This window comes from Oxyura jamaicensis, chromosome 17 (genome assembly GCF_011077185.1).
Source record: "Oxyura jamaicensis isolate SHBP4307 breed ruddy duck chromosome 17, BPBGC_Ojam_1.0, whole genome shotgun sequence".
NCBI classification, from domain to species: Eukaryota; Metazoa; Chordata; class Aves; order Anseriformes; family Anatidae; genus Oxyura; species Oxyura jamaicensis.
The window spans coordinates 5,389,867-5,412,749 of NC_048909.1; the positions used below are offsets into that span (position 1 = coordinate 5,389,867).

Consider the following 22,883-nt stretch of genomic DNA (forward strand, 5'->3'; position numbering starts at 1 on the left):
CACAGGAAGGGAGGAGCGGGCAGGGACGGGCTTCAAGTTTATAAACTTGTCCCTCCCGGTCCCCGCAGCCTCCGCCCGGCACGGCCATGGCCGAGGGCCAGAAACGAGGGGGCTTCAAGAAATTCAGTAAGTCACCGGGGGACGGCAAGAGCGGGGCGCTGGGTGCTCACCTGGGCGGCCTGGCCCTGAAGGGGGGGGGATGCACGAGCACGGTTACCTCTCGTAAGCAAGAGGTTTCATCGGGAAACTCGCTGGGGGTGAGAGGGGCTCTGGGGCTGTACGTCCCCAGGGCTGGGTCGAGCCCTGGTGCTGCTGGGTCAGGTGCTGGGCCTGGGACCGGGACCAGCCTGCATGCACCGGGTGCCAGCGTGCGCCCAGCGGGGTGAACCCCACTCACACCCCACTGGGGATTTTTTGCTCCCCAAATCACGTCTCTCAAGGAGCGTTCACCCCGCTGTGTGCCTGGGGGTGAAAGCTGCGGCTGGGGGTGTCCGGGACCGCTCCGGGTCCTCCTGCAGCGGCGATTCGGGATGGAGGCTGGGGGCGAATCCGCACCGATGGAGCTGCCCTCGGGGCTGGGAGCTGGGCGCAGAGGAAGCGGTGGTGCCCGCTGGGAGGGAGCTGTGCTCTTTCTCACAGACCTCGGGTTTTCCCCAAAGCCCTCGGAGGCGGCTCCAGCGGACTGCGCATCGCCGGCCCCGCGCTGAGCGGGAGCTGGCCTTCGCTGCCGCTCTCCGCATTCCTCTGCCTCCACGTGCCGGTGCCGGCGCGGTGGGAGGCCAGCCCCTCCGCTCCCCGGGGAGCTTTGCGAGGGGTTGGGCAAAACCCATCTCCCACGGCCCCGGCTGAGCTGGGATTTTCCATCGTGGTGGAAAGCGGGGAGATCGGGAAGGTCCCCGGCTCCTCCACCCCGCGGCAGCCTCGAACGCAAAGGATGCTCGGACACCGAGGAGATCTTTAACTCAAAGCGCTCGAGCTGTTAAAAGACTCCAGGCCACGAGGTTTCGGCTCTGCAGGAGCGCTTCTGGGTTGCTGCAGCCCCTTTGCCCGGTCTGGTGGCGGGGGCACCCTGCAGCCCCTGCAGGAGGTGGGCTCCGAGGGCTGAGCCCCCCGCACGCAGGCTCCTTACGCAGTGCCACTGCAGGGTGCAGCTTCCTGTCCCGGCAAACCCGGAGGGGAAGAGGCTTGGCAGGGCCCCACCGTACACCGTAAGCGTTGCAAAACCCCCAAAGCACCCAGAAAACCGAGACTCCGCCAGCGCAGCTCTGCCCCGCAGCAGGGAGGCTGCAGCCCCGTTTGCCCCGTGCGCTGCCAGCCTTGCACCGACGCAGCCGGGGACGCGCTGCAGTGGCACGCAGTGCCGAGGTGCGAAACGCAGAGCCGCCCGCCAGGGTTATAAATACTCCTCTGGCAACCGCTGAGCGCTCGGCGCTTGCAGGTGGCTCCGGGGAGCTGCAGTGAGGCTGCGAGGGGCTGAGCGAGGAAGTGGGGAGGCTGGAGGCTGCCTCCTGCCCGCAGCCGGCGCTGCTGCGCGAGTGGCTGGGTCCTGCTCCGAGCCGGTGACGACGCGCACACGGGGCGCATCCGTGGGACCTCTGGGGCAAAGGCGGCGCGTCCTGGCTCTCAGCCTGGAGGGCTGGAGAGCCTGGAGAGCCCCCGGCAGCATGGCGCATGCCCCAGGCCACACGGTCGTAACGCTGCGCTGGGACCGGTGGTGTGCGGTGCAGCAGGGCTGACGCCGGGCTGTGCCACGGCGCGGTGCCCGTGCCCACCCCTCATCTTCCCCCCCCTCTCTCCTCTCTCCTCGCCAGAGTTTTTCAAGTTCAAAGGCTTCGGCAGCCTGAGCAGCATCCCGCGCTCCTTCACCCTGCGGCGTGGGGCCGTGGCCCCCAGCTCTTCCGAGTCGGGGGAAGGGGCTCTGCCTCCCCACGGCTTCCTGGAGGAGCCCTTCAGCAGCACCCAGGATGATCTCAACACCATGCCCAAGAGCCCCGGCCCCTACGCCCGGTCGTCGGACATGTACAGCCACATGGGCACCATGCCCAGGCAGAACCCGGGCAAGGTGGGGAAGAGCCCAGGCAAAGCCAGGGGTACCCAGAGCTGCCGGGACAAAGGGACCCCCAGGGACAAGATGCCCGGCGCAACTCCAGTGAGCGGCCCCAAGTCCCCCGAGACTCCTGGCACCCCAGATGCTGGCACAGCCCCGTCCTCAGCCTCTGGGAAAGCAGAGCAGGAGGAGGAGGAGGCTCTGCCCTCAGGCACCCCAGCGGCGGCGATGGCCAGGATGGACCAGGAGCCCGCAGGGAGCATCTCCTGCCCCAACACGGAGGCACCGAGCCCCAAACTGGCCCCCAGCCCTACACCAGGAACCACCACCAGGGACCTGCTGGGAAAGGGGCAGGAGCACCCCAGCGAGGGCTCCCCAGACAGGTAGGGCCCCATCAGCTGTGCTCTGCCCTCTGCCGGGCCCGCTTTGTGCTCCCCAGGCGGGACGAGGGGCTGGGACACCGCAGGGTCCCCACGGGATGCACCTGGCCTGGCTCGGAGGCTGTGCGGGAGCGAGGTTTCCTGTGGGATTTCTGCTCCCTCCTGTTTCCGGACGGGGTGGAAACACCTCGAGGCCTCCCCTGACCCGGCTGTCCCTTTGTCCCGTGGCTCTGTCGGCTCTGTCCTAGTGCCACCCCCTCCGTCCCTCCTTCCCCTTCCATCCCTGGCGTCCTTCTCCTCCCGAGCAGCACTGCCTCTGTCCAGGCGCAGGGGCAATCCCCAAAACACCCCAGCCCCAAGCCCTTCTCCTGCCCGTTAAACCCCTCTCCAGGGTTTGGGGGCCTCAGCCCCCAAATTGGCTTGTTTAGAGGGTTTTCACCTCAAAATGAATGAGAGGGATTTTTAGCCTTGCCCGTCACCTGGGCGTAGGGGTCAAACACATCCCCAGTGTGGGACTGGGGGCACTGGCCGAGAACTCCGAATCTCTCCCCGTAACGACGTCCCCACATGCCAGCCCCAACCCTGCTTCCCGTACCGCACCCTGGCAGCCCCACACCCCCTTTTCCCCCAGCACCGCCGTGGTGCCGCGGGGCTCATCCTGGAGGGGGGTAGGGGGGGGTTCCCGTGGTGCCAGGAGCGGGGCGAGGAAGAGGAATTCGTGCTGGCGGTGGGAACCGGCTGCGCATTCCTGCCGGCCGCGAAGGGAGGGCCAGAGGAGGGCTGGGACGGGAAGGAGGAGGGTCCGCCGCCGCCGCCCGCGCCCCACGTCCCGGCTCAGAGCGAGGCAGGGGAGCACCCTCCAGATCTTCTCCCCGTCCCGGAGCAGAGGCGCTCGCCGAGCCACGCGGGGCCGATGACAGCGGTGGGCAGGAGGTTTCCCACCCTGGGGCAGGGCAGGTAAGGATTTGCCCCCCTCCCCGGCACGGCGCAGGGCATGGGGAGGGAGAGGCTGGGAATGGGCTTTGCTTGGGGCGCACAAAGCCTCGACGCGGAGCTGTCGGAGCCGCCAAGGCCCCGGCATTTGCTGATGGAAAGAGCGAGCGCATCGGCCGCGGCTGCCGAAACCGCGGCTGGACAGAGCACCGGGACTGAGCGGCTGGGGGCTGCGGCCGGCCCCGTGGCCCGGTGGGCTGGGGGCTCGGGGCAGGCAGCGCTGCTACGCCCTCGGGTGAGCATGGAGCCCCCGAAGAGGGCACCCAGAAACGAGCTAGCTCCCAGACCAGGGCAGGCAGGAGCTGAGCAGTGTGGGGACGTGCGTTGGGCACCCGGGCGTCTCGGCTCTGGGCAGGGCTGGAGTGGGGGCTTGGGTGCCCAGAACCCGAGCGCCAAACGCCTCTGTGCATCACCTGGGGCTGCACCGATGATGAGCGTGGCCGTGCTATTTGCTGGGGAAACTGAGGCACGGGAGTGAGCCGAGCAGGGCTTGGCACCGGGGTGTTGCTGCCCCTCTGTGCCCTGCTCGGGGCTCGGGGAGCGGCCGTGCGCCCCAGGCAGCGCCAGAGCCATCCCCACGGCCGGGCTGTGCTGTGGGACAGGCGGGCGGAAGCAGGACCGGGGCAGTGCCGCTCCCCAGCCCTTCCTCCTGCGCACATCCTTGGGGACAGGGACAATCCTTCCCCGCCAGGACACGGGGGGGGGGGCAGGGACAGCTGCCCAGAACAGGGAGTGCCCGTGCTAAGGGACCACGGAGGGGACAAGCGTGGCCCGCAGTCATGTTTTCCACCCCTGGAGAATCTCCAACGCCTCCTGACCGAGTGCAGGCCCCCGAGGGCGGGCTGAGGTTGCCCACGCACCCGAGAAGCTCCGTGCAGGATCAGCCCCCTTGGGAATCGCTGGGCCAGGGAGCGCAGCGCCCAGCCCCGGGGCTGCTCGGAGCCAGGCGGTGCCGTGGCCCCGCAGGAGCAGCGGTGACAGCGGCAGGGACACGGTGACTAACGGGAGGTGACCTGCAGGCAGGTCACGGGGCGGACATGACTCCGCTTCCCTCCCAGCACGGGAAATCCCACTTCCCGCGGGGCGCGGGCAAGGGCGCTGCCGGCACCAACAAACCCAGCTGGCACCGAGGAGCTCCAAGGAGGGGAAACCGAGGCGCCGGGTGCCCAAACGCAGCTCCCTCGGTGCACAGCCCCGGTGTACAAAGGTGAGCGGAGCCTGAGCTCCAAACGGGGGCTGGACCCACACCGTCAGCCCCCGGCGGTCCCCAGCGCAGAGCCTGGCACATCTGCGTGTCACCGCGCTGCCCCAAAGGCTCAGCCACCCCGCGGAAACCCCAGCGGCAGCTCCGCGTCCCAGCGGCCCGGCTGCGGCCGCGCTCCAAAGGCAGCCCTGGAATTTCTCCCAGGCGCTCGGCTGCCCCCAAAAATGCCGTTTCCTCCAGGAATGTGTGGAGCCAAGGGGGGCTGCGGCCCCCGGCCACCCCCCGCCCTCCCCAGCCGCAGCTGCTGCCCGTCCCCAGCACGAGGCCCCCCCTCGCCGCCAGCCCTCGCAGCGTCTCCCAGCTGCTCTCATGCTCCCGATTTCCTGCCCGGAGGCCCCCGTCCTCCTGCCGGTTTTTCTCACGGCTCTCGCAGCACCAGGCGCTCTCTGCGGCCGTGTGAAAGGCAAACAGGCTGGAGAGGCAGCGCCAGGGTGGGCAGGCAGCCCGCAGCTGCCCAAAGCAGCTGTGTCCCCCCCCCCAAAAAAAAAAAAATGCTCCTCTAGCTTTTTCCCCCCTCCTTGGTTTCCAACTCTGCTTCTCCTCTTCCGAGCCACTGCAGCAGGATGGGCTTGGGGAAGGAGCAGGATTCACGTGGTGCCGCGCACCGCAGCTCCCAGGGGGCTCGATTGATTGATCGATTGATTTCCGAGCCAGCAGACACCGGCCCCAACAAGGAGGGAGCCCACAGAGGAAGGATTTGGCCCCTGGGAGGGGGTCTGTGTGCTGGACCCCCTCAGCACCCAGTGCCAGGCGGGCTCTGGCTGTAAGCACTAGGTGGAGCGAGGCGGCTCCCGGACGGAAAGCGACGTCCTGGGGCTGTGACGCCGTCGGGTTTGGTTATTTCTTAGTGCAATCACCTCCCCTGGCCACAGCTCTGTGCCCAGCAGGGTGATCTCGGGGAGCAGCGTGACGTCCGTGCTGAAGCCTGGAACTGAGGAGGTGCTGGGTGCTGGGTTCTGCTTAAAGAAGTCTGGATTTGGGTGTTTTATTCAGCAAGATGAGAGCTCGGGGTCGCACATCCCAGCTCAGTTGTTGTGGCCTCTCTACCCTGAACCCTCTCAGTTCCATCGGGCTCACCCCTACGAACACCTCAGCCCACAAGGGCACAAGAAGCACTAGCAGCGTTGCTACGTGCTCGGGAAGGAGAAGGGCAGTCAGCGTCCCCCAGGAAGGAATGGCAAAGGAGCGTCCCAGCTGTGTCTCAGGGCCGTTGGGTTGGTTGTCAGTAGGGACAAGAGTGAACACGTCACCAAGAGAACGGGAGCAGTCTCAGACCCGACATCACCCTGGCTTCAGCGACAGTTTGATTCTGCGGGTTTGCTGCAGAGAAACCATCAGAAACGCCCGGGCGGTGTGTCCCAGGAACCGCCCAGCGGGACCGAGCTCTGCCGGGGCACGGGACCCTGCCTTGGCACGCACCCCTGGTACCATGACCCAAGGGGACCTCAGCCAGGCTCCCGGCTCTCCCCAGCCCTGCTCACAAGGTCCCAAGCCGATTTGGGGAGAGATCCTTAAAAAAAAAAAAGCCCCATTCTTCCCTGATCGCATTAGGGAGGCTAAGCTCTGCGTCAGGAGCGGGCACGGGGGGCCCTTGGAGCCTCCCCAAACCCACAGCCTCGTGGGGCACAGACCCCCACTGTGCCACCACCTTAGCCTGGCCACCACGACTTGCTGCCCTTTACTTACACACCTTTATTTTTCTCCTTTCTTCTAGCCACCACAATGGCCTGGAGTCCGGCAGCGAATACGTGAAGGTAAGACACCGAGCGCGGGCGCAGCCCCCGGGTGGGGGACAACGACTGCAAGGGGACAGCGGCCCCGGGGCCGGCCAGGTCCTGTGCTCAGCTCTGCGCCCCCATCCCACCACCTCCTCTCTTTGTCTTCGGAAGACATTTCCTGCCAGAAACAGCAGGGCAGGCGAGGCACAAGCCGTGCGCGGTCCCCCCGCCGCTGCTCCCGGGGGAGCTGCCCGCGCTTCGCTCTCCCCGGCACTCGCGAGCGCCGCGGACGCAGGGGCTGCCTCCTCCCTCCGCCCCCACGTAGGAGAGGAAGGGTTTGAGCCACTTTTTTCGTGGCTGTCACATGAAAGTCGGTGTAAATCTCTCCAAATCTCTTGCTTATCCTCCAGCAAACTATTAACATTCCTGAGGACTCTTCATGTCTGGCCAGAAATTCATTAGCGAGGCGCCTGGCTCTGGAGGAGAGCCGGCCCTCCTGCAGGAGGCTGCTGGCACGCTGGGCAGGAGCAGGGTGATGGCCGTGGGGTGCCGGCTGTTTTGGGGTTTGGGGCACTGAAAAACTGCCCAGAGGGCGATTTGCTGCCCCGCGATGGCCTTTTGGGAGTCTGTTTGAGGAGGGATGGAGCGTCCCGAGTCCGGTTGCTTGGCGGGGATGTATTTAACGTGCAAAATGCCACTGGGTGCTGAGGAGGGATTTGAAGAGCCCCACTTGGGCGGTGTAAATGGAGCAGGGAGCCTTCATCTTTGGGACCTGGGGCTCTCTGACAGCCGCAGCCAGACACAGAAACACAAGGGCTGGGCTGGCACCGACCGCCGGGCTCTGGAGGGAGCTGGCTGGGCCCCGCTCCTCGCAGCGGTGGTCACCCCGCTGGGTCTGACAGCCTGCAGCCTCTGGGCAGCGGGGCCAGACATGGCTTTTTGTCCCCCGGTACTGCAACCACCCCGGTGGGACTTCTCTCCTCCCTTCCTTTCCTTTGGCAGCGCGGGACGAGCAGGCTGGCTGCTCGGGTGGGAGCTCAACGTGCTGTCGATGAGATGTGCACGGAGCGGTGAGGCTCCTGCGGCGCGCGGGGCCGCTCCTGCCCGCACACACCAGCCCTGCCGGGGCAGGGGGGCAGCGCAGCAGTGGTGCGGGTGCCTCGCTGTGTTTTCCCTTGCTCTGTCAGCGTGTGCGCCCGGAGGTGGGCAAATTTTATGGCTCGTGAGTTAACGGATTGAGGCAACACGGGTGTGGAGCAATGGGCATGGCTTTTCCTGTAGGATCAAGCTGTTTTCGGTGAGCCAGGAGAATTCCCCGCTGTCCAGGCAGATGCCAAACCCGATCTGTTTGGCCTTTAGTTCTTACTCGTCCCCGTGGTGTCCAGATGCAGCCCATGGGCAGCGAGTGTGATTTATACACCACTTCCCGTGAGCTACGGAAGCAACTGATGGCTGCGGCGACAGCAGCTATTTTAATCAAATAAGTAATTAGCTGGAGCGTGTGCGACCGAGATGGTGGGGGCACTCCGGCTGACTGCAGGCACCATGCCTGGCGGGGAGCCCACGGCCCTGCCCGGACGGGGCGCTCAGCATCCAGTGGTGCTCAGCCCCACAACCTGCGGGGATCCGGGTGGCTGGGTGCCCGCTGGCCACCGTGCTGGCATCAGTGGGGGCAAGGCTGGCACCCAAAGAGCTCCCTGCTTTGTGGCTCGGAGGGAAACGAGCAGAGAGGGGTGAGTGGAGGAAGGACAGGAGGAAAAGTGTTGGCGAAGTAGAGAGGATGAGGGAGGGAAAGGACGAGCTGCAAAGCCCTCACGGACAAAGGCTCGGGGCAGATGAGGGGCAGGGCTGTGCTCACAGGGCCCAGGTGGGCACAAACATCAGCCCTCGGGCTTCAGCAACAAACCGGTCAGGGCCAGCGCTCGCCTCACCAAACCTGCCGTGGTTAGAGGTGCAATGCCAGACCGAGGAGCTAGCGAGGGGCAGACAGCCAGGATCAATAAGCTCTTGGTAATTAACACACTTTAATAATAGCCTAAGGGCTGATGTTCCCAAACTGCCCGGGGGATCTGCACCCCGGCTCTGTTTGCTCAGCTCCCCATGGGGTTTGCCAGGCAGCCCCAGCCTAGGTTTGGCCCTCGTGTAGGGGAAGGCAGGGAGCTGCAAAACCCCGTTACGCCCTGGGGCAGCTGCAGCCAAAAAAGCTGATGTGTGTCCCAGTGAGCGAGCGCCGGGGGCTTCAGCTTCCCTTCGTGCCTGTGAAGGGGCAGCACAGGCACAGCTCCAGCTCGCTCCGTCGGTGGAGAGCCTTGGATCCGCCGCAGGAGGTAAGCAGCCGAGCCCTTTGCGGAGGAGAAGCCTTTGCCGGCGTGTGATTCACCCTCGGATCCTTGCAGAGCGGCGTCTCCCCACGTGCTGCCATCTGTTCTGTCCCTCGGCCCCTCGCGAGGGGAGAGGAGCGCCCGCACTCCCGCTAGGGCTGAAGGCACCTATGGGTGCGGGGGCACCCGCCACCCTGCACCCTATGCTCTGCCCTCCTCCTTCTGCTGCTCGGCCCCGTCCTAAAGCCAGGCGCCACCCTCCCGGCTCCTCTCTCCCCTACAATAGAAGGGGCAGAGCGCGGGCCCAGCGAGCGCCTTCGAGCTCTTTGTTCTGTGTGGAGGAGCCGCTCTGGAGACCTGTATCTCATCAGCCCTGCCTGCTTCCTCCTTGCCTGGGGATGCGAGGGGCTCGTCTGAATTAATTAGCAGAGAGGCCGTGCGGGTGGCAGCAGGAACACCTCTGAGCTCGCGGCGTCGCTGAGCAGAGGCACACCAGGAGGCATCTTCGGACAGGGACGCGCTTTGAGGACGGCTCTCGCTCACTGGAGTTGTTCTCCGCTGGGAGCAAGGATTATGCCTTCTTCCTTCCTTCCTTCCTTCGGCGTTACTGCCCGGAGAGCAACAGCACAGGATTTACTGTCATGTCCCCTCGTGCAGGTTCCCTGCCCTGTGCACAGCCTCGTAAATCTCTGTCCATTTCTGTCGTTAGCTGTGGGAACCGCAGCTGTTAGGGAAAGCCCGGGCAGCAAAGCTGCGTGGCAGGGGACATCACCGATGGAGATCGGCTCTGGGGTGAGGGCAGCACAGCAGCACAAAGGGAGGGGAGCACTGTGCCAGCACCCCAAGTCCTGTGTCCCCCAGGTCTGCTCACACAAGGGCTCCCAACACCTCGGTCCCCGCTGAGACAGGCAAAGAGGACAGCAGGGACACGGGACCTGATCCCCCGGGGCTGGCTCGCGGAGCAGCAGGGGGCTGCAGCAATGGGGGCTGTAGGGCTGGCACACGGCTTGGAGCCATCAGTGCCGCCTCGTGCATCCCGTTCTGCGAAACCGCAGCCTTAATTAAACCGAAGCGGAGCCTTAATTAAACGCAACTTGGAGACAGCCTACGTGGGAAGCAGGCAGACGGCTGCCTCCACGTGGGGCAGGAACCGGCGTCTTCCCCAGAAAGGACGGCATGAGGACGGGGAGGGTGAGGAGGGATGGGGGTGAGGTAAAGGAGGGACCGAGGCTGTCCCTGGCCCCCTGTGTCGCTGGGGAGGGCAGGTGGGTTAGGGTGAGGAGATGAGGGGTGCCAGCTCCCTTGGGGGAACCCCTCAGGGTATGGGGGAGCTGGGGGATGCCAGCTCCCCTCAGGGACACTGGTTCCCCTCAGAAAACCCAGCTCCCCTAAGGACACGGTGGGGCTGGATCCTCTAAGGGACACAGGTTCCCCTCAGGACGTGCCTGATCAGGGCTGCGTGATTTCCTCAGAAGACCCCGCTCCCCTCAGGACATGGTGGGATCCCTTCAGGGCCACCAGCTCCCCTCAGGACGTGACTGATCGGGGCTCCCGATCCCCTCAGGGCCACCAGCTCCCCTCAGGACACGGCTGATCGGGGTTGGATCCCCTCAGGGCCGCCTTCTCCCCTCAGTAATCCCGTCTCCCCTCAGGGGCTCGGGGGACGCCGCTCCCCCTCAGGACCACCGGTCCCCGGGCCGCTGAGGGCCGCTGTGGCGGCCCCGGGTCCCGGCGGGGCGGGCCGGGGCGGAGCTGCCGCTTCGGTGCCGCCTCCCGTTGCCGACAAGGGATGAGGTAATCGGGGAAGCGGCTGAAATTGAAGCCCGGCGGCGGCGGTGGCAGCGGAGGTGCAGCCCGGGGCCGGGCCGGGCCGGGCCGGGTCAGCCCGGACCGGGCTCGCCGCGCCTCGCCATGACGGAACGCTGCAGCCTGTGGAGCGCCCTGTCGGCGGCCGCCTGCTGCTTCTACCGCGGCTCCTTCATGCAGGTCCAGGTGAGCCGGCCGGCGGGGACAACGGAGGCGGGGGGATGGCCGGGATCCCCTCGGCCAGGTCCCCCGGGGTGCCCCGGGGGAGGTCGCGCTGCCCGGCCGCAGGCGGCTGCGGGGTTGAGGGGGGCTTCGGGGGGACGGCGCTGACCTTGCGGCCGCCCGCCGGCCCTTCACGGGGCTCCGCACGGCTCACATGAGGTTTCGAGCCTCCTGCGAGAGCCCTCGTGTCCTCAGCCTCCAGCGCTGCCCCGCTCAGGTGCTTTGGTTTCGGCTCCAGCGCTGCCCCTGGCATCCCCTCCGGACGCCGGGTGTAGCTCAGAGCTGAAGCCGAAGCCCCGGAGCAGCACTTCTGTCAGGGGGACCGCGAGCACCAGCACCGCTGAAGGCAGCCCTTGCCTGCAGGAGACCTCGTGGAGGGGAGCGTTTGGCTTCCTCCGAGAGGCAGCACGTCTCCAAAGGTGCTCCGGGAGCGTTCGCTAAGCGCAGAGGAGAGACAGAGCCCAGACGGACCCGCAGTTCTCCGGCCTGGGTCTGTGCGTGTGCTGCACTGCACAGGCTCGGCCGTGGTGGCTACAGAAAGCTGGGCTCCATCTGTCACCTGTCCTGTGGCACTTCCACCGCTGGCATAAGGCAAGGGGTCCTATTTTTGGGCTCTGGCATTTGCACAGGCTGAGGAGGGGCAAAGCACTGGAAATCGGTTCCCTCATTTACCTGCTTCGGGAGAATGCCGAGCAAAGGTGCTGAGGATTGCAAGAGCCAAGCAGGCTCTGATCTGAAGCAAGAGCTACCGGCATGCTGCAAGTTAAAAAGGGTGAGAAGCGCCCGGAGCTGGCAGCCAAGAGAGCTGGCAGTCTTATTCAGTACTCCTGCTCGGGGAGGTAGGTGCCGAGCTGTAGAGATTATGCTGGGTAAGACAGAGCCCAGAGGAAGCATTTCAAGTCTTGTCATGATTGCTGCTGATCTCAGTGCAAAGCCAGGGATTTTGATCGCTAGTGGGGGCGAAGAGAGAAAAAGCAGAAGAGCTTCTCCTGGCTGCCCAAAAGCCACTGGGCAGCACTGGGGGACGTGCCCTAACGCAGCAGTCCTGGGGCTGAGCATCGCAGCGAGCTGCTGCCAGAACAAGGGAGAGACAGGTGGGTGTCTGCGATGCGGGAAGGGATGAAGGGCACTCCATCCCAGCCCCGGAAAGAGTTAAAAGCGAAGCCCCGAGTGCTCACCTGGCTCTGCCAGATCTTTCACCGTCTATTTGTGTCCAAGTGTGCCCAGCAAACACACACTGAAGTCCCCATGAATGACTGGAGCGCTTCCAGCTGACAGCCGCATCCCTGCTCACCGCCAATGGCAGTGCACCCAGCCTGGGAAGCACTGACATCATTTCTGGCCAATAGCAGCTCCGAAAAGGGATGCAGCAGCAGCGGCCACCGCCGTCTCAGAGTGAGATAAGTAATATATAGATGGATGGAAATGTGTGTACACGCACGCCCCGTCGCTGCGCCGGAGACCCGCTCCCCCAGGGCAGCGGCGCGCTCCACCACCCCCCAGCACAACCTGGGGCGCTCGTCCCACCTTACAGCACCCAGATGTTCCCAGGCAGAACCCCCCGGCTGCTCCCCACCCCTGCCAGCCAGGCGTAATTGCTCCAGAGCTGCCACAAAGGAGCACAGACAGGAGAGGAGACCCTTTGGGTGGCCAGGAGCACTCCTAGGAAAGGCTGTGAGTGCCAGGACGAAGATCCCAAGAGGCCATTTGGATGCCCAGAGCCATTGCGAGACGATACAGGGAGACAGACAAGATCTTTTCCATATGGGCGTCAAGATCAGTAAGGCCAACTGGTTCACACCAGGCTACGTGGGTGAGGAGCAAGCCCATGACAACCTGGGGGGTGTTTGCAGTGGGATTTTTCCCCCGTCACGGTCACTCGGGACGGACTGGTTCTCAGGCACACGGGGAGGTCATGCAGCAGCCCTGCACCAGGCAAGCGGAGCGGTTCTTGGGTTTGCCATGGCGGTGGCTGCCTCAGCAAGGATGTTTGCTCTGAAATACTCCCCTGTGAGGCAGCCCATTGCTAGGCACAGAGCTAAGTGGAGAACAGAGAGATTCTGGTGATCCTGGGGCTTTCCCCATGCACCTGCTCCAAGTGGCTCCTTACTCCCTTCTCTCCCACTTGTGCTTCCCAGGCCCCACATCTGCTCCAGGAGCTGGGGTGAAAGAGCTGCAGCAGGGGCTGGGATTTCCCCGGCGAGGGTCCCAAGGTGGGGCACGCAGCAGGAGGAGAGGGAGAGCAGCTGTGCTTTGTGCCCTGAGGTTAGCCGGGAGATGTTATCGCGGGGCGGGGTGGGTGCCGCACACCTCGCTTTCCAGGCTGACTTCATGTTCAGCTGCGGCTCCTTCAGGTCTGGGAGGGGGGAGCTGGAAAGCAGGCTGCAAGTCACTCCTGTTTCGTAAGAGTACCTCTGCGAGGAGAGAAAGCCAAATGCCAGCCTTTGAAGCTCTCCTTGCACCAGGCAGAGCAACAGCCGCTGTTTTACACAGACCACAGCTGTCAGCACCCTCCATCCCCCCAGATCTCGCCCTTTGGCTGCTAATTCCAGTCCCTGCCCTGCAGCTGGGACCAAAGACGCTTCCCTCTGCCAAGAAAGCAGCAGGTAGAGTCAAGGAAACGAGCAGGGACGGAGAGCCCAGGGAATCCCCTCCTGGTGAGCACGGCCCCCACTGCACGGCTGCTCCGGAGCATCCCGCAGCCCCAGGACCGTGAAACAGCCTGTCTGGGTGCCGAACGTGACAGAGGAGCTCTCCTTTCTCCAGCCAAACCACGTTGGCTGCTGCTTGGGATTCCTCAGGCAGAGCTTGGCATCATCTCTGGCAGCTCCTGAGCTGGTTTGTCTGGTGGGGCTGGTTCGGGGAACCGCTCTCAGCCCCGTTTCTTCCCCCTCAGAGGCAACAGGCATCAGGGCTCTCCGAGCAGGAGGCCAGCACCACGCGCCCGAGCTGGGTGTTAGTGGAAGTCCAGGCTTCTCTCCGCAGCCAGCCCTCTCGCATGCGAGACCTCACATCGGGCCGAACATCTTTTGATGTCCTTTTGGCACAGCTGAGAGCGTCAAGCGGTGCCCTTTTCAGCTCGGCACTCAGACATCCGCTTACACGCTCCCGACAGCTCCGGGCCGGCCGGGGCTGCCTTGCTGTGCCTCGCCGGCGCCCGGCCAGCTGGCAGCCCGTCAGCCTCCTCCGAGACACGCTACCGAGCGGAGCAGAATAAAGCCAATTCAAAGCACGAGGACCGGTCCCCGGAGCCGCATCGGGGCTTCCTCCCCGTGCATCAGACCCCTGCTGCCACCCTGGCTGCAGGCGGTGGCTTTTTGGTGGCCACGCGAGCCAGATGGGACCGCGCCGCCCAGCCGAGCGGCCGAAGGGACGGTGCCCTCCACGTGGCTGGGGGCGGCTCGCGGCTCCCTGCGCTCGCGGCCGGCCTCGCTCCCCCATCTGCAAGATGCAAAACCTCCCGCGCCTCTGCCGAGCCTCCGTGCTAGCTTTAGCACCTGGCTCCTGGCACGGATGCCAGCCGGCTGCTGCCCAAATCCGGGCTTGGAGACGCCGGGCGCTGCTCAGCTGGGTTTGTGCTCGTTATCCTGCGCATTTGCACGGGGAGAATTTGGGGGGAAACCCAGATGTAGGACAGAGCAGAGTACTGCTAATCCCCTCTCTGGGGGCAGCTGCGGGGGGGGAAGCACCAGCCCCAAACCGCTCCCAGCTCAGCCCCCAGCGCCGCGGGGAGGTGCTGAGCACAGGGGCACCCACGGGGTGCTGAGCGAGGGCTGCTCGGCGGCAGAGGAGTTGTCATAGGAACAGCCTCTGCTTCGGCCTCGGTCCCCCGGGAGGCAGCCGGACCTCGGCAGCCCCGCTGGCTACCATTTATTTTTAATAGGGCTCAGCGGCACCGAGCGGCTTTGTCTCCACGAGGGCCCTGGGGCAGCAGAGGTGCTCAGCACCCCGTGACACTCGGGGAGGATGTGACCCGTGTCTCCTGGTCGGGTCCTTGCGGCTCCAGCAAGCAGGACCCTCCCTGGAGATGGGAACGGAGGGCAGAGAGCACACACAAGTTCGTCCCTAACACCTCCCGGGCTGCGCTTCCACCGCCCCAGCACTGTTTTAATCATTCGGAGCTGGAACGGGAGGAACAGAGGCAGGTCCAGGCTGGTGAGGGCAAGCCCTGAAGAGCTCAGGCCATCGCACGGCTCCTTCCCAGCCTCCTCCCACCTCCCCGGGCTGGAGCCACGTCCCTGGGGCAGGATTGGTGCCCCCAGTTTGGCTGATAAATGCAGCTACACCAGGGAACGGAGCAGCTCCCCCAGGCTGGGGTCAGGCTGCCTTGAGGAGCGGGACAGAAGGGACAAAACCTGCTGAGGGACTCGGCGGAATCCCAGGAGCAGAGGGCACAGGGTGGGAGCGCGGTGCAGCGCTCTGCACCTTCCCCTGCTCCCAACCACGGGAGGAGCAGAGGGAAGCAGCTCAGGGCACAGAACCCAGTGCTGGCAAAGGGTCGGCTCTGAGCAGGTCCAGGAGCAGCACGGCACCGCTGCAGCAGTGCCAGAGCGGTGCCATCGGGCACCGGCTTCAAGCCCGTGCCTGCCCTGCCAGGCGCCAGCAGCGCCCTGCCCTGCCGGGCACCGCGGAGCCAGGGAGCCGGGCAGCCTGCAGCGCTCGGGCACCCCGCTAACCCCATCCAAGCTGCCCTGTGCTGGTGGCACGCACGTCCCCCGCTTTTCGCTGTCTAGGATACGGGGATGTTGTGAACCCCAAGCGAGCACCAGCCCCGCTGGTGGCCGGGGCTGCCCTCGGGGAATTCATCCTGCCACGGTGGCGGGCAGGGAGCGAGGCCGCAGCCGAGGGAGAGGTGACGCCATCCTTATCTCCCTGGGGAAGGGAGGAGGCAAATTGCATCCTCCAGGCTCAGGTGCACCAGTGCTGGTAAGAGCTCATTTCGATGCAGAAGGTTCCCTTTACATTTGTCATTACTATTCATGCCACCGTCAGGCTAAACACAGCCGTGTTAACCCTTTGGAGAGGGGAAATCACAGCGGCTGGCTGCAGGAGGAACAACAACGCGGGTTTCCTCCTGGAGGAGCATTTCCCACGGTGAAATGCCCTGGAGATGTGCCAGCAGGGAGCTGGGGCAGGGCCTGCCCAGCCACACTCAGCTCTCGGCTGGGGCAGAGGGACAGCCTGGGCAGGCACAACGGGGACGTGCCACCAGGAGACCCCCCAAAGTGCTCCTGGAGGCAGGACCTCACCACCTTACCCCACGCACACGCACCCACCAGGGGAGCAGCTGCCACGCATGCAGCGAGGGCCCTGGCTGACATTCTCTCTCCCCCCCCGTACAGTTCTCCAAGGAGAAATACATCCTCGACTCGTCACCGGAGAAGCTTCACAAGGAGCTGGAAGAGGAGCTGAAGCTGAGCAGCACCGACCTGCGCAGCCACGCCTGGTACCACGGCCGCATCCCCCGGGAGGTGAGGATGGGGAGGGCGGGCAGCTCCCAGCGCCCCCAGGCCACGCAGAGCCACCAGCCCTCAAGGCAAAGGCTTGGCCAGCCCCAAGCTGCCTGGCTTTGTGGGGAATCCCCTCCTGAAACCCAGAGCAGGGGGGTGAGGGGAATGAGCCGTGGTAAAACCACCACGGGGCAGCATCCACGCCTGCCCCCGTGGCTCACCCAGCGGGGTCGTGCCTGAGCCGCTGCCTCGTCCCCTGCCAGGTCTCGGAGAGCCTCGTGCAGAGGAACGGCGACTTCCTCATCCGCGACTCGCTCACCAGCCTGGGCGACTACGTGCTGACGTGCCGCTGGCGCAACGAGCCCCTGCACTTCAAGATCAACAAGGCGACGGTGAAGTCCAGCGACGGCCACACCCGCGTCCAGTACCTCTTCGAGCAGGAGAGCTTCGACAACGTGCCCGCCCTCGTCCGCTTCTACGTGGGCAACCGCAAGGCCATCTCCGAGCAGAGCGGTGCCATCGTCTACTGCCCCATCAACCGCACCTTCCCCCTGCGCTACCTGGAAGCCAGCTATGGGCTCGCCAACGGCAAGCACGGGGCGCCCCACAGCCCAGCCGCCCAGAAAGGGGGGCACATCAAGAGGAGGAGCATCACCATGACGGACGGCCTGACGGCCGACAAGATCACCAGGGCCGAGGGGTGCCCCACCAGGTGAGCACGGGGCCTTGTGCTGCCTGGGCAGGGGATCAGGATCAGCCCCTGGGGACAAAGCAGGGTCTGGGCGTGGGAACTGCCCCAACGGAGGCAGGGACCAGCAGAGGCACAGGAGGAAGAACCAGCGCCCAGCTGAAGCTGGGGGTGTTCTCCTGGGCCAGCTGCCAGCCGTGCTGAGCCTCCACAGCCACCACAAGGGCATTTGTTGGTTTGTTTCTGGAGGGCCCTTTTTGTTTTAGAGCCCTTTCCACTGGGGCATTTGCAAGGAGTTGCTAAAAGGAGCTGTGCTGAGAGGGGTCTGCAGTGCCCTGCAAGGCTGCCCTGCTCTCACTAAACCTTGCAGCACCCGGGCTTCTCAGGAGGGGTGGAGATTTCCTTCACGTGGCTTTCCTTTGGCAACCTCGGGGTGCCCAGACCCTGCCTGGGAAGGCAGGGCACACACACGCAGAGGCCAAGCGACCTGCATCCACTCCCGCACCCCCAGCAGACACAGCCTTAGAGCCAAGCGTGGGAACACACCAGCAGAAAGCAGACAACCAACTGCTACTGCAGGGAAGAGGGAAACAGCCAGGCTTCCAGGAGAGCATATGCTGATGGGTCTGGGCTCTTCTGGAAGTGCCTTTCCTCACCACTCACATCTCCCCAAACGTCTCAGCGCCGCCGCTGCTCACCTGTCGTCCTCCCACCGCAGACGTGCGGTGCTCGAGGCCAGGCACGCCGCGGGGATGACAGCTGCCCTGCCTCCTTGCAACACTCCCCTCGCTCAGCCCACCGCACCGCAGCACCTCTTGCGACACCGCTGACTCACAGCACACATCAGGCTGTAACCGCAGCCCCACGGGGCCTCCTGGTGTGCTACGAGACCGCGTGTGCTGCAGCTCACAGCTCCCTGCTCTTGGTAGGGGCCAGCTGGGCCCCGAGTGCAGCCTCCGGGCACTTTCACCTCTCCCAAGCACTGTGAGAGAGAGAGAGAGAGAGTTCATCTGACCATCACACAGCTCTCAGGCAGAAAAACACACCCAGCACAAGGAAAACATCACACCTTGCAGCCAGGCACCACAGCACTAGAAAACTATCCCCCTGCTGCTTACCAGACCCGGGGTGCAGCAGAGCCAAACCCTGCTCCGTTCCCCCAGGACCAGGCTCCTTGGGGTAGGGCTGCCTCTGCTTTATAGGGTTCCCCTCCTGTTCCCAGCTCACGGCTCCAGCTGAGCTCGTTAGGGTTCAGCTTGTTGCTGGGGGGAGCAGAAGGGGGCAGTGCCTGAGGGGTGGGTGATTCCTTGTCCCAGCCCCTCTGCCCTTAGCCCAAGTGCCAGACTAACGCTCTGCCTGCCCCCTCCCCAGCGTGTCCCTGCCGCACCACAGGGACATCATCCGCAACTGCGCCGTCAGCGTGGACCAGATCCAGGACCTGCACGCCCCGATGTCCCCCATCTCAGAGAACCCCACGTCGCCCGCCTACAGCACGGGTAGGCATGGCCTGGGGACAGCGGGGACACAGCTCGGGCTGAGCTCAGCACTAGCACAACGCTGGGACGTGGGGACGGGGACGGAGCTGGCTGTAAAGACAAGCTCCTGGGCATGGAGCTGGCCACAGCGCGGCCGTGCAGCTCTCCTGGGACTGTCGTGTCTTGTCGTGGCACCACTGGGGCCGCAGGGGCTTTCCCTGAGCTCCCCAACCCCAGGCTGCGGCGTTCTCGGTGCGTGCACGCCTCCGAGCTGTGCTAACAGGTTCTCTCCTGCTCCCCGCAGTTACACGGCTAAAGCCGCACACCTGCCAAGCGGCCGGGATCAGCCCGGCCTCCCCGGTCATCAGAAGGTCCAGCGAGCCCCAGCTGTGCCCGGGGAGCAACAGCAAACCTCTCCCGGACCCTGCCCACAGCACCCACTCCACTCCCTGCCACGGCTACGCTCGTGCCTCCCCCTCTCCCTCCGTGAACAGCTACAGCGACCCGGACACGGGGCACTACTGCCAGCTGCACCCCACCTCGCCCGTCGGCAGGGAGCGGCCGGCTCATGACACCAAGCCAGCAAAGAGCTACGTGGAGAGGCTAAAGGTGGAGGAAGGACAGAGAGGGACTGTGGAGAACGGCTCCGGGGAGGCAGAGGCAGGGCAGAGGCTGAAAGGAGAGCGGGACTTCGTGGGCTTTGTGCCCCCCACCATGGAGACGAGCTCCTCCTTCAACCCTGCCGCCTTCCAGTCCCTGCTCATCCCCCTGGAGAACAAGCCCCTGGAGATGGCCGTGCTCAAGAAGGTCAAGGAGCTGCTGGCGGAGGTGGACGCGAAGACGCTCGCCAAACACATCACCAAAGTGGACTGCGTGGTACGGCCGGGGCCAGGCGGGAGGGACGGGCGCTGCCACCCTCCGCTTGCCCCAGGGGAGCAGAGCATCCCCCGGCACTGCAGCATCCCCAGAAATCAGAGCGTCCCAGCTCGGCTCTGCTTCTCCGCGCCAGCTGGGGCAGGCGGAGGCCGGGTAGCGGTGAAAGGCCACCCAGCCCCTCCTCAATTAACAAAGGTCTAATCTCCTCTCGCCTTTCTTGCCAGGTCGCTCGGATACTGGGCGTAACCGCAGAGACGCAGCGGCTCATGGGGGTGAGCTCTGGCATGGAGCTGCTCACCCTGCCCCACGGCCACCAGCTCCGGCTCGACCTGCTGGAACGGTACGGCACGGGGTGACAGCCCCGCTCCCCGGGGGTGGCACGGGGGGACACGGCACCTTGGGGGGGGGCTGAGCTCTGCTGGGACAGTGGCAGGAGCATCCCCAGGGCCTCGTCCCCGCGCTGAGCCCCGTGCTCTGCCTCTCGCCCCGCGGCAGGTTCCACACCATGTCCATCATGATCGCCGTGGACATCCTGGGCTGCACGGGCAGCACAGAGGAGCGGGCGGCCCTGCTGCACAAAACCATCCAGCTGGCGGCCGAGCTGAAGAGCACCATGGGGAACATGTTCAGCTTCGCGGCTGTGATGAACGCCCTGGAAATGACACAGGTACGGGGACGCCGCCTCCGTCCTCGCGGCCTGGGCTCGGCCCTTTCTCCCCAGACGCCTCCCCGGCGGCCCACCCGTTGGGCTGGGGGAACGGGGACAATGCCCCAGCAGAGGCACGGGGCCGCATCCGCTGGGGTGTAAGCAGGGAAGGGAAAGAGCCGTCCCCTCTGCCGAGCAGACAGCCCAGTCCCGCCGGGATGCGATTGTTTTTTCGGTGGTTGGGCTTTTTGTTTTGTGCTGGGCTCTGTTCCTGAGAGGAAATGAATCTGCCCTCCGGTACAATACAAATCAGTCTCAAGGCCGTGGCAGCAGCGTCTCCAGGCCGCGCTGCTCCCTTTGGAAGATGAAAGGAGATTAAAATTCAATTTTAAATCAAGCCCAGCTGGGAAGCCTTGCTTCCTGCCTGCACAAAGGAGGTGGAAGGGCTGCCCCCCTCCCTGCATCTCATCTTCAAGGCCGCTGCAGCGCGGGGAAGCTGCTGTCCTGGGGCATGGCAGGGGAAGAAACGCTGAGCACAGTGCCGGGGCAGGGCCCTGCAGCCTCTGGTGGCTGGGGCCAGCAGCAGAGACTGTTTTGGGGAGCAGCAGGCGCTGCTGCAGGCGAGGCTGGGGCCGTCGTTCCGGGGCCAAGCCGACCTCAGGAGCATCGCACGGGCTGGGGCTCGGTGCTGGGGCTGCGCTCCCCCAGCACTTCCATCCTCCAGCACTTCCATCCCCTTTCAGATCGCGCGGCTGGAGCAGACCTGGATGGTGCTGCGGCAGCGGCACACGGAGGGCGCGATCCTCTACGAAAAGAAGCTGAAGCCGTTCCTGAAGAGCCTGAACGAAGGGAAAGGTAACGAGAGCGGCTCCCATCTCATCTGCCTGCTCCTTCCAGGTTCAGCCAGGCACGGCCTCGCGGAGGGGATGTGTTTGAGAGCTGCATCCCCCTCCCAGCAGCGCCAGACGCTTCCCTCCTGCCCGCTGCGCAGCCCCGGCACCCGGCCGGGCCCGTTTGGCCTCAGCTGCCCCTTCCTCCCCAAGGAAGCATTTCATAACTAAATAAAACCAGTGGCTGGGCACAAACACGGCTTGGCCGAGCCAAAGCCTTGCGCTCACATGGCAGTCCGTGCCAAGGCGAGGGGACACCAGCCGGTCTGAGGCATGGAGGATGAAAAGCCTCGGCTCTCCGACACACAGAGCCCCAGGCCTACACACCCGCTCCTCGCTGCAGCCCTGGGACGCTCGGGGCCGCCGGAGCGGGGACAGCAGCGCTCCTCTCCTGGGCACAAGCAGAAAGAGCTTGGCTGGTGCTGGAGGAGGTGGTGGCCCCGGGCAGAGCCATCGCCAGAGCCACAGCAGCATCTGCGCTGCAGCTGAGCCAGAAAACCTCTCCCAGGGGCACGGCGGCAGCCCGGCTTTGTAGGGCTGGGTGGTCGTGGGAGCGCTGCACGGGGCCAAGGCGGGTGGGGAGGGGGACGAGGAGGACACGGGGACACCGAGGCTCAGGGCACCTCTCTCCACAGAAGGCCCGCCGCTGACCAACACCACCTTTCCCCACGTCGTGCCCCTGGTGACCCTCCTGGAGCGGGACGACGCTCTGGTGGACAACCCCGAGCCCTGGGAGACCACGGACAACGGCGTGGAGGTGGTCATGGCCCACCTGGAGGCGGCGCGGATGGTGGCCCACCACGGCGGGCTGTACCACACCAACGCCGAGGTGAAGCTGCAGGGTAAGCGAGGAGGGGAACAGGGACAGCCCCTCAACCTCTGCCGCTCTCCCAGGGCTGGATGGTGCGTCCTGCAGGCGCAGGGTCCCCATCCCGGACCCATGGCGCTGACTCTCCCTTCCCCGCAGGTTTCCAGGGCCGAGCGGAGCTGCTGGAGATCTTCAGCACCGAGTTCCAGCTGCGGCTGCTGTGGGGCAGCCGCGGGGCCGAGAGCAGCCAGGCTGAGCGCTACGAGAAGTTCGACAAAGTCCTCACCGCCCTGTCCCACAAGCTGGAGCCGGCGGTGCGCTTCAGCGAGCTGTAACCCGCGTGGTGCGCTGCGGAGCCCCTCCGCAGGGGGTTGGCGGTTTGGGGACAGAGAGGAGCCGCCGCATCCCATCCGCCTCTCACCTCCGGCCGGGGATCCCGCAGTGCCATTGCAGGGACGGGGACAGCACCCGGGCAGGCCAGCGCCCGTGACCGCGCGGTGCCCGTCACCTCGCCCTTCGGCTTCCTGCCCTCCCAGCCCTCGATCCCCTCGGTGCCCTGTGTAAATAAATACATTTTCACGGCCGCGCCTCGCTGTACAGACTCGCGAGGGTCAGCCCCTGCTGTACATACTCGGTCCCGTCCTGTAAATACGTGTACATAGCTCGGGTCCTGCACACAATAAACTTTTATGCTCCCCTCGTGCCTCTGCTCCCCGCGGTGCCTTGGGACAGGGACAGGGGCTGGCGGTCCCCGAACCCCTCCCAGTGCCTGCAGCCGGGGAGGGGGGCGTGGCCACGCTGTTAGACCACGCCCAGTGGGCGTGGCCTGATTCGCCCCCGCCCACCGCGGGGCACGCCGGGAGTTGTAGTACGGGCGGTGCCGCAGCCGCCATGGGCCCCGCCGCGGCGGCGCTGGCCGTGGCGCTGCTGGCGGCCGCCCCCCCCGGCGCCGCCGCCGCCTGGGACCTGCGGGCGCTGCGCTGCGGCTTCTCGGCGGACTGCGAGTGCGGCTTCGGGCCCGACCTACGCGGTCAGAAGGGGGGGGGCGAGGGGCACCGGGGGGGGGGGGCCGGGAGGGGGCGGGTGGGGGGGGCGGGGTGGGGACGGGGGGTCCCGGAGGGGGTCCCGGGGGGACGCGGGGCGGGGGGAGGTTGGGTCCTGGCCGGCCACGAGGCGGCTCCGCAGCCCAGGCTGGGGCACGGCCCAGCTGCTTTTTCCTGGGTAGGGTTTAAGACAAGAGCCGTTAAAATCCGGATTTCCAAAATTAGTGGATTTCCAAAATTAGTGGATTTCCAAAAT

General features: G+C 65.5%; 2 protein-coding genes across 5 annotated transcripts in view; both read left to right on the forward strand.

Moving 5' to 3' along the window:
• Positions 1–16: 16 nt before the first annotated feature.
• Positions 17–22,883, forward strand: part of SH2D3C (SH2 domain containing 3C) — a 32,891-nt gene continuing 10,024 nt past the window's right edge. Inside the window, exons 1-12 of one of the 4 annotated variants that reach the window (XM_035341734.1) lie at positions 17–126; positions 1,812–2,430; positions 6,399–6,438; positions 16,094–16,222; positions 16,465–16,913; positions 18,261–18,385; positions 18,669–19,240; positions 19,465–19,580; positions 19,736–19,907; positions 20,630–20,741; positions 21,412–21,618; positions 21,744–21,919. In XM_035341734.1, coding sequence (XP_035197625.1) covers positions 87–126; positions 1,812–2,430; positions 6,399–6,438; positions 16,094–16,222; positions 16,465–16,913; positions 18,261–18,385; positions 18,669–19,240; positions 19,465–19,580; positions 19,736–19,907; positions 20,630–20,741; positions 21,412–21,618; positions 21,744–21,919 — 2,757 coding nt within the window. In that variant the 5' untranslated portion in view covers positions 17–86. Of the gene's footprint in view, positions 127–1,811; positions 2,431–3,099; positions 3,385–6,398; positions 6,439–10,551; positions 10,716–16,093; positions 16,223–16,464; positions 16,914–18,260; positions 18,386–18,668; positions 19,241–19,464; positions 19,581–19,735; positions 19,908–20,629; positions 20,742–21,411; positions 21,619–21,743; positions 21,981–22,883 lie in introns of those variants that run through there. The other 3 variants (XM_035341735.1, XM_035341736.1, XM_035341737.1) reach the window with 3 other exon arrangements.
• Positions 22,462–22,883, forward strand: part of TOR2A (torsin family 2 member A) — a 4,733-nt gene continuing 4,311 nt past the window's right edge. The window contains exon 1 of the mRNA XM_035341740.1: positions 22,462–22,588. The gene's annotated coding sequence lies outside the window, so the exon portion shown is untranslated. The remainder of the gene's footprint in view (positions 22,589–22,883) is intronic.